General features: G+C 41.5%; 1 protein-coding gene across 1 annotated transcript in view; it reads left to right on the top strand.

Moving 5' to 3' along the window:
• The window catches only part of ITIH6 (inter-alpha-trypsin inhibitor heavy chain family member 6), a 46653-nt gene that overhangs the window by 8851 nt on the left and 26840 nt on the right, over nucleotides 1-10962 (top strand). Inside the window, exon 5 of the mRNA XM_025373227.1 lies at nucleotides 496-665. Coding sequence (XP_025229012.1) covers nucleotides 496-665 — 170 coding nt within the window. The remainder of the gene's footprint in view (nucleotides 1-495; nucleotides 666-10962) is intronic.

The raw sequence follows: 10962 nt of genomic DNA on the forward strand, positions 1-10962 counted from the left end.
AGAAGAAATATTAAATCAGATCCAGAGGACAACCTTGCTAGGCTGCTGTTTCCCACAGCAGTGGGGGGATGGGAGGAGACCTAGACCTTGTCTGTGTGTCTGTCTGTCTCTCTCCTGGACACACTCTTACTGCACTGCCTCTCTGGGAGGAGATGTGGGCTGCTGGTCTCCGGACATGCCATGCCTCCAAAGACTTGGCCCCAGGTTGCATGGAAAATGAGGCAGGGTGAGGTTGCCAGCGAGGGCCACATTGCCAGGGCCTGGGAGCTGAGGGCCAGGCTGGGTCTGTCCAGCTGGGCTCGATGGAGGAGGCAGAGAGGAGCTGGCTGTGGGACTGGGAGAGGAGCCTGGGGCAGGTGGAAAGATGTTGTAGGCAGGAGGCACCAGAAGTTTTGGTACCTCCCCAGATAGTGCCCCTTGTGCTGCCCTTTCACTGGTTCTTCTGTCTAGCGAGTCCTTCGTACCATGCCGTCCCAATCCTCCCCACCCATACAGGTGAGGTGGATTCACCCCCATCTACCAGGATCGAGAGGGGAGAGACCTGTGTCCGAATCACCTACAGCCCGACATTGCAAGACCAGTCGGCCATCTCTGGCTCAGGCATCATGGCTGACTTCCTGGTTCAGTACGATGTGGTCATGGAAGACATCATTGGAGATGTGCAGGTGAGGGGGCCTGGGAAAGGGGAGAGAGGATGGGCTCTGGAGTCAGACAGGCCTGAGCAATGCTCGGGCCTCTCCAGCTGTTCACTCCAGTTTCCCTAGGGATAAGCGAGAGCTAGCAAACAAGGATAGGCTGACGTGAAAAGACACATGGCTTCAACCTGGAGAGGCACATCGAATCCCCCAAAGGATTGTAGACCTGGAACTGTCTCCAGTGAATCTAGTGCCCAAAGGACCCATCCCTGACTGAATCAAGTCATAGCCTACTCAAAAACAGTCCTTCTGCAAAGTAAACCCTTGGCCACTAATTGGGCATCTGTGTTCATGGGCTCTCATGCATTCTGCAGCTCCTATACTCTTCTGTGTTCTCTTGGGCTTCCTTGCTCTCTGTCGCCTTTTAACAATCCTTATTGCTTCAGTGAAGCCATCTGCCTAAACAGGGAGCCCTTCAACTGTGAGCCTCCACATTCATGAAGAAAGAGCAGAGGTCCCACGCTCTTTCAGATGAGAAAGCACAGAGCACTGATCCCAGAGCCCCGGCATGAGCACAAAGATGGTGGGGCAGCCTGAGACATCTGGTCCCACTCTGTCTCTCCCACCACAGAACCCTCAACCCCAGCACACAAACCACCCTCCAGTTGCCCCACACCACACCACACCACACCTTTCTCCAAAACACCCGAGCCTGCCTCTCATCTGTGTGAGCATTTGCTCATGGTGGCCGCTGCCCTAAGAATGACTTCTTCCTCCCTGCTCCACTGCTCGGCATCCTCGTGTTCCTGAAACACTGCCGAAACACCTCCTCCTTGATGACTCCATTCCACCAACAATTCATTTGTCTACCCTGGACTAAAAGTGTCCTATCGTTAAACCTCTTCTCGTGCAACATTCATTCATTCATATGTTGAATGAATATGTGGACTAGGCCAGTCCTGTACTCATTGACTCTGACAACTCACAAGGGAGTCGGACACAGCCACTCATCTCCCTCTGCCATCACCCCATCCTGAAGCACCCAGATACACAGAGCCTTGACAGTCATCAGATGTTCTAGTGTGTGTGTAAGTATGTCATGGGTTCTGTGGGGGTGCCAGTAGAGGGGGTTTCAGGACCATCATCCTAAAGGAGTTGGAATTTAAGTAAGCATGGGAAACATGAATTGGATGTATCTGCAAGTCGGTCAATAAGGTGAAGGGAAAGGCATGCAGAGAGAAGGAACAGCATGTGCAGAGGCAGAGAGGTGTGGCTCAGTCTGTTGTGTAGGGGGAATAAAAGTTATTCTCCTGCCAGGATAGGAGCTGAGGGTACCTTGCCAGCAGGTGGCAGCAGGGCCTTTAACCTGGTGTTTTGTCATGTGGGTATGTTTAGTTCTTGGAGGTACCCCTCTGCTCGCTCAAGCTTTACCAACACCACAGCTGCTTGCAGTTGAAATATAGATGGAAGGCATTGACCAGTACAACCAGGAACTTCCATACACTGTGAGCTCTTACCCCTCCTGACACCTGCCAGGAACACTCAGTTCATCTCCTACTTCCTATTTGAGTGTGCCCTTTGTTCAAAGCCCAGCACATCATCAGATCATCCACCCCGCTGGGGCTCACTGGGCACCTAATCTGTGTCATACCTTGTGTTGGCCGACATTGGGAACCCAGAAGGGTATCACATACACAGCCTACTTATCGTTTCTGAGTGAGACACAAAAACCCAATACTGACACTAAGGTAGACGTGCCCTTCCCATGACACACAAGGTAGGATAGAAGCCATAATGAAGAGGAAAGGCAGTTCCAGAAGGTTCCCTGAAGGCGACTAAGGCTGACCTGTGTGTTATGGAATGAATAAAAGTGGGCCATGGGACGGGGCCTGTGGGAGGGAAAGGCATTCCAGCAAAGTGGGGGCGGCACAAGAAAAGAAACAGGCTGAAACTCACCAAACCTGTGTAGGGAATTGCAAATAGCTTGGCGTTCTGGAGCAGAAATTTGAGATGAAAAATCCAAAGAGCCACATAGAAAGCTGGAGAGTCCTGCAGGGCAACAAAAGGAACATGGGATTTGTCCTGTAGGTGAGCAGGGAGCCATGAGAGAAAATGACATTGTGAGGTCGTGTTTACAGGGTCTCAGCCACTGCCTCCAAGCAGCATGGATGGGAGAGGTCGCAGTAGAAGAGGGAAACCTGAGAGAAATGAGACCTGAGCTTGGGCTTTGTCAGTTAGGGATGAAGACGAGGGTGGCCTGGAGAAGTATCCAGCAGAGAAAAGCAACAGGAGGCTGATTGGCTGCAGGGAATGGGGGCCACCCAAGGACTGAAGGCAACACTCAGATTTGTCTCCAGAGTGATCATGTGGATGATGGTGCCCCTGACCAGGAAGACATAAAAGGGCCACGTCGGGGCAGGACAATGAATTCATTGCTTGGGCAGGATGCATCAGAGGTTTCTTGAAACATCCTGGGGCACAGGTCCAACAGTGAGTGTGCACCCACTGGTAAGGGCCAACTGTGGGAGCTCTAGACGGGAGAAGCGATGTGGATTGATTGGTAGGGGTCCTGTGGTGGAAGCCAAGTGACAGAGGGAGGTCACCCAGGGAGCATGTGTGGAGCCAGAAGGGAAAATCCCTGAAGGTGAAGCGGCCCAATGCAGCAGCTATGGATACCCTCATCAACTGCACACAGCCTGCCCCGAGCCCCAGTCCCCAGCAGTTCACTCCATTGAGCTGCACCAGCATAATATTTTCTTTTCATGCTTCGACCTGACAAATATTGGGAAGCACTGCGAAGGGAGTGGGCAGACAGAGGCGGTAGGAGAATAAGGAGAGTTCACTGTCACAGATCGCAGGGAAAACTACTTTTGAAGATAGCAGAAGTCATCCATGTTCAGCTGTGATGTTCATGGGTGGGGAAGGCAGTCCCAAGAGACTCAAAATACAGACATTGGGTTTGTTTTTTAGTAAAGTTGTTACTTTTAATTTTTGAGGGTACACAGTAGATGTATATGTTTATGGGGTAAGTGAGATGTTTTGGTACAGGCATGCAATCCGTAATAATCGCATCACAGGGTACCCATTCCCTCAAGCATTTGTCCCTGTGTTACAGACAATCCATTCATACTCTTTTACTTATTTTTAAATGTACAATTAAATTATTATTGACTATAGTCACCCTGTCGTGCTATCAAATACTAAGTCTTATCCATTATTTCTCACTTTTCTTTGTACCCATTAACCATCCCTGCCTTCTCACCATCTCCCCACTACCCCACTACCCCCAGTCTCTGGTAACCACTCTTCTACTCTCTATCTCCATGAGTTCAACTCTTTTATTTTTTAGATCCCACTAATGAGTGACAACATGCGAGATGTGTCTTTCTGTGCCTGACTTATTTCATGTAACATCATGATCTCCAGTTCCATTCATGTTGTTGCAAATGACAGAATTTCATTCTTTTTTGTAGCTAAATAATACTCCATTGTGTATCTGTACCACCTTTTCTTTATCCTCTCATCTGTTGATGGACACTTAGGTTGTTTCCAATTCTTGGCTATTGTGAACAGCACTGTAACAAAAAGGAGGGTACAGATATCTCTTGGATACACTGATTTTCTTTCTTTTGGGTACATACCCAGAAGTGGAATGGCCGGATTGTATGATAAAGCTCTAATTTTTAGTTTATTGAGAAGCCTCCAAACTGTTCTCCATATGGTTGAACTAATTGACATTCCCACCAGCAGTGTATGGGAGTCCCTTTTCTACACATCCTCGCCAGCATTTCTTATGGCCTGTCTCTGGGATAGAAGCCATTTTAGCTGGGGTGAAATGATATCTCATTGTAGTTTTTGATTTTCACTTCTCTGATGATCAGTGATGTTGAGCACCTTTTCATATGTCTGTTTGCCATTCGTATGTCTTCTTTTGAGAAATACCTGTTCAAATCTTTTGCCCTTTTTTGATTAGATTTTTAGACTTTTTTTCCTATGGAGTTGTTTGAGCTCCTTATGTATTCTGGTTATTAATCCCTTGTGAAATGGGTAGTTTGCAAATATTGTGTCCCATTCTATGGGTTGTCTCTTCACTTTGTTGATCATTTCCCTTGCAGTGTGGAAGCTTTTTAACTTGATGTGATCCCATTTGTCCGCTTTTACTGTGGTTGCTTGTGCTTACTGGGTATTATTCAAGAAATTTTTGCCCAAACCAATGCCCTGGAGGTTTTCCCAAGGTTTTCTTGTAGTATCAATAGTATCATAGTTTGAGGTCTGAGATTTAAGTCTTTAATCAATTTTGATTTGATTTTTGTATATGGTGAGAGAGAGGTCTAGTTTCATTATTCTGCATATGGATATCCAGTTTTCCCAGCACCATTTATTGAAGAGACTGTTCTGTCCCCAATGTATGTTCTTGGCTTCTGTGTTGAAAATCAGTTCACTATAGGTTAGTGTATTTGTTTCTGGGGTCTCTATTGCTTTCCCTCGGTCTATGTGTCTGTTTCTATCCCAGTACCAGTCTGTTTTTGTTGCTATAGCTCTCCAGTATAATTTGAGGTCAGATAATGTGATTCCTCCAGTTTTGTTCTTCTGGCTTAGGATAGCTTTGGTTATTCTGGGTCTTTTCTGGTTCCATTTAGATTTTAGGATTGTTTTTTCAATGTCTGTGAAGAATCTCTTTGCGATTTTGATAGGGATTGCTTTGAATCTGTAGATTGCTTTGGGTAGTATGGACATTTTAGCAATATTGATTCTTCCAATCCATGAATATGGAACATCTTTCCATTTTTTAGTGTCCTCTTCGATTTTCTCTAACAGTGTTTTATACTTTTCATTATAGAGATGTTTCACTTCTTTGGTCAAGTTAATTCCTAGTATTTAATTTTGTTTGTGGCTATTCTAAATGGGGTTTCTTTTTAATTTTCTTTTTCAGATTTTTCACTGTTGGCATTTAGAAATGCTACTGATTTTGTTTTGTTGATTTTGTATCCCGCAACTTTCCTGCATTTGTTTATCAGTTCTAATATATTTTGTGGGATCTTTAGGGTTTTCCAAGTATAAGATCAGATGATCTGCAAACAAGGATAATTTGACTTTTTCCTTTTCAATTCGGATGCCCTTTATTTCTTTCTCTTGTCTGATTGGTCTAGGTAGGCCTTCCAGTACTTTGTTGAATAACAGTGGTGAAAGTGAGCATCCATATCATGCTCCAGCCCTTAGGGGAAAGGCTTTCAGTTTCTCCCCATTCAGTATAATACTAGCTGTGGGTCTGTCATATATGGCTTTTATTATGTTGAGGTATGTTCCTTCTATCCCCAGTGTTTTGAAGGTTTTTGTCATGAAGAAATGTTGAGTTTTATTAAATGCTTTTTCAGCATCAGTTGAAATGATCGCATGGTTTCTGTCCTTCATTCAGTTGATACAATGTATCACATTGATTGCTTTGCATATGTTGACCCATCCTTGCATCCCAGGGATAAATCCCACTTGGTCATGATGATCTTTTGAGTGTGTTATTGAGTTCAGTTTGTTAGTATTTTGTTGAGGACACTCACATCCATATTCATCAGAGTCATTGACCTATAGTTTTCATTTTTTGATGTGTCTTTGGTTTTGGTATCTGGGCAATACCGACCATGTAGAATGAGTTTGGAAGTATTCCATCCGCCTCTATTTTTAGTAATAATTTGAGTAGGATTTGTATTGGTTCTTCTTTAACTGTTTGGTAGAATTCAGCGGTGAAGTCATCAGGTCCTGGTCCTTTCTTTACTGGGAGATTTTTTTTTTATCATGGCTTTGATCTTGTTGCATGTTATTGTTCTGTTCATGTTTGAATTTCTTCATGCTTCAGTCATGGTTAGGTTGTATGTGTCTAGGAATTTGTCCATTTCTTCTCGATTTTCTTTTTGTTAATTTAACTTTTAAGTTCAGGGGTACACATACAGGTTTGTTATATAGGTAAATGTGGGTCATGGGGGTTTGTTGTACAGATTATTTTGTCACCCCAGTATTAAGCCTAGTACCCATTAGTTATTTCTATTTTATTATTATTATTATTATCATTATTATTATTTTGAGACAGAGTTTCACTCTTGTTGCCCAGGCTGGAGTGCAATGGCGCAATCTCGGCTCACCACAACCTCGGTCTCCTGCGTTCAAGCGATTCTCCTGCCTCAGCCTCTTGAGTAGCTGGGATTACAGGCGTGTGCCACCATGCCCAGATAATTTTGTATTTTTAGTGGAGATGGGGTTTCTCCGTGTTGGTCAGGCTGATCTCGAACTCCCGACCTCAGGTGATCTGCCCGCCTCCAGTTTTGAAAGTGCTGGGATTACAGACATGAGCCACTGCGCCCAATCCCGTTAGTTATTTTTCCTGATTCTCGCTCTCCTACCACACTCCACCCTCTGACAGTCCCCAGTGTGTGTTGTTCCCCTCTATGTGTCTATGTGTTCTCATTATTTAGTTCCCACTCATAATTGAGGACATGCAGTATTTGTTTTTCTGTTCCTGTGTTAGTTTGCTAAGGCTAATGGCCTCCAGCTTCTTCTCTGTTCCTGTTAAAAACATAATCTCATTGTTTTTAACGGTTGCATACTATTTCATGGTGTATATGTACCATATTTTCTTATCCAGTCTATCACTGATGGACATTTAGGTTGATTCCATGTCTTTGCTATTGTATATAGTGCTGCAATGGACATACGTATGCATGTGTCTTTATAATAGAAAAACTTACACTCCTTTGATTATATACCCAGTAATGGGATTGCTGGGTCAAATGCTATTTCCGATTTTAGGTTTTTGAGGAATTGCCACACTGTCTTCCATAGTGGTTGAATTAATTTATGCTCTCACCAACAGAATTTAAGCATTCCCTTTTCTCTGCAACCTTGCCTGCATCTGTTGCTTTTGGACTTTTTAATAGTAGCCATTCTGACTGGTTGTGAGATGGTATCTCATTGTGGTTTTGATTTGTGTTTCTCTAATGATCAACGATGTTGAGCTTTTTTTCATATGATTGTTAGCCGCATGTATGTCTTCTTTTGAGAAGTGTCTGTTCATGCTTTTTCTTACTTTTTAATGTGGCTGCTTGTTTTTTTTTCTTGTAAATTTGTTTAAGTTCCTTATAGATGCTGCATATTAGACCTTTGTCAGATGCATAGTTTGCAAACATTTTCTTATGTCTGTTCACTCTGTTGATGGTTTTCCTTGCTATGTAGAAGCTGTTTAGTTTAATTGGATCCCACTTGTCCATTTTTGCTTTTGTTGCAACTGCTTTTGGCGTCTTCATCATGAAATCTTTGCCCTTTCCTGTGTCCAAAATGGTATTGCCTAGATTGTCTTCCAGGGTTTTTATAGTTTGGGGCTTTACATTTAAGTTTTTAAACATCTTGAGTTAATTTTTGTATATGGTATGAGGAAGGGGTCCAGTTTCACTTTTCTGCAAAAGATTTGCCTGTTATCCCACCACCATTTACTGAATAGGAAACCCTTTCCTCATTGCTTGTTTTTATCAGGTTTGTTGACGATCAGATAGTTGTAGATGTGTGGCCTTATCCTGGGTTCTCTAGCCTCTTCTAGATTTTCTAACTTATTGGCATATAATTGCTCATAGTAGGCATTAATGATCCTTTGAATTTCTGCAGTATCACTTTGTAATGTCTACTTTTTCATCTCCGATTTTATTTATTTGGATCTTCTCTTTTTTTAACTAGTCTGGGTAAAGGTTTGCCAATTTTGTTAAACTTTAAACAAAAGAAATCCTTTTTGTTTCCTTGATCTTTTATATTGTTTTCTTCATTTCAATTTCTTTATTTGTATTCTCATCTTTATTTTTTGTTTCCTTCTACTAATTTAGGGTTTGGTTTGCTCTTGCTTTTCTGGTTCCTTAAGATGCATCGTTATGTTGCTTACATTTTTCTTCTTCTTTGAGGTAGGCACTTATAGCTATAAAGTTCCCTCTGAGAACTGCTTTTGCTGTATCTCATAGGTTTTGGTATGTTGTCTTTACATTGTCATCTGTTTCAAGAAATTTTTCAATTTCTTCATTGACCCACTGTTCATTTAGGAGCATGTTGTTTAATTTCCGTGTATTTCTATATCTTCCAAAGTTCCTTTTGTTATTGATTTCTAGTGTTATTCCATTGTAGTCAGAGAAGATGTTTGATGGTATTTGAATTGTTTTAAATTTTCAGTCTTGCTTTGTGACCTGATATATGGTCTATCTTTGAGAATGAATCATGTGCTGAAGAAAAGAATGCATATTCTGCAGCCATTGGATGAAATGTTCTGTAAATATCTATTAGGTTTCTGAACTATAGTGCAAATGAAGTCCAATGTTTCCTTGTTGATTTTCTGTCTGGAAGATGTCCAGTGCTGAATGTGTGGTCTTGAGGACTCTAGTGATTGTCATGTTGGAGCCCATCTCTCCCTTTAGCTCTAATAATATTTACTTTATATATCTTTGTTCTCCAGTGTTGGGTACATATATTTTCACAATTGTTATATCCTCTTGCTAAATCGACCCCTTTATCATTATATTGTTACCTTCTTTGTCTCTTCTTGTAGATTTTGTCTCTGTATGGCTCCTCCTCATCTTTTTTGTTTGTTTGTTTCCATTGGCATGGAATACCATCTTCCATCCCTTTATTTGTAGTCTATGTGTGTCTTTATAGATGAAATGTTTTTCTTATAGGCAATAGATCAGTGAGTCTTATTTTTTTAATCCATTCAGCCACTCTATGTCTTTTGATTGGAGAGGTAAGCCCATTTACATTTGATGTTATTATTGACAAGTAAGAATTTATTCTTGCCATTTTGTTATTGGTTTTCCTATTTTGTTTTTTTGTTTTGTTTTGTGGTCTGCTCGTCCTTCTTTTTTCCCTTCCTGTCTTCCTTTTAGCAAGATTATTTTCTTTGGCAATATGATTTAGTTTCTTACTTTTTTATTTTCTGTGTATCCTTTGTATGTTTTTTGTTTTGAGGTTACCATGAGGCCTGTCAATACTATCTTATTAACCATTATTTTAAGCTGATAACAACTTAACACTGTTTGCACTAACAAACAAGCAAAAAGAAAACTAATAAAAATTCTATGCCTTAACTTCATCCTCTTGCTTTTTATTTCTTTGTTGTTTCTATTTGTAATTTCTTGTACTGTGTCTTGAAAAGTTGTTTACTTAGTACTTTTGATTAGGTTATCATTTAATCTTTCTACTTACCATGAGAGTGGTTTATATGCCACTGTTACATTGTTATAATATTTTGTGTTTTTCTGTGTACTTACTATTACCAGTGAGTTTTGTACCTTCAGGTGATTATTTATTGCTCAGTAATGTCCTTTTCTTTCTGATTCAAGTACTCCCTTTAGCATGTCTTGTAGGACAGGTCTGGCAATGATGAAATCCCTCAGCTCTTTTTTGTCTGGGAAATTCTTTATTTCTCTTTCACTTTTGAGGGATATTTTCTCCAGATATACTATTCTAGGGTAACAGTAGTTTATTCCTTCAGTGTTTTAAATATGTAATGACACTCTCTCAGCCTTAAAGATTTCCAATGAAAAGTCTGCTGACAGAAATATTGGAGATGTATTGTCTGTTATTTGTTTCTCTTCTCTTGCTGCTTTTAGGATCCTTTCTTTATCCTTGACCTTTGGGAGTTTGATTATTAAATTCCTCAAAGTAGTCTTTTTTGGGTAAAATCTGCTTGGTGTTCTGTCACCTTCTTGTATCTGGATATTGATATCTTTCTCTTGGTTTGGAAAGTTCTCTGTTATTATCCCTCCGAATAAACTTTCTACCCCTATCTCTTTCTCTATCTCCTCATTAGGGCCACTAACTCTTAGATTCGCCCGTCTGTGGCTATTTTCTAGATCGTGTAGGCATGCTTCATTGCTTCTTATTTTTTTTTCTTTTGTCTCCTCTGACTGTTTATTTTCAAATAGCCTATCTTGTAATTCACTAATTGTTTTTTCTGCTTGAGCAATTCTGCTTTTAAAAAACTCAGGTACAGGCCGGGTGCAGTGGCTCACACCTTTAATCCCAGCACTTTGGGATGCTGAGACAGGTGGATCACTTGAGGTCAGGACTTTGAGACCAGCCTGGACAACATAGTGAAACCTTGTCTCTACTAAAAATACAAAAATTAGCTGGGCATGGTGGCACATTCCTGTAATCCCAGCTACTCGGGAGGCTGAGGTGGGAGAATCACTTGAACCCAGGAGGCAGAGGTTGCAGTGAGCCAACATCGTGCCACTGCACTCCAGCCTGGGTGACAGAGGGAGACTCTGTCTCAAAAAAAAAAAAAAAAAAAAAAAAAAAAAAACTC

Source organism: Theropithecus gelada, chromosome X (genome assembly GCF_003255815.1).
Source record: "Theropithecus gelada isolate Dixy chromosome X, Tgel_1.0, whole genome shotgun sequence".
NCBI classification, from domain to species: Eukaryota; Metazoa; Chordata; class Mammalia; order Primates; family Cercopithecidae; genus Theropithecus; species Theropithecus gelada.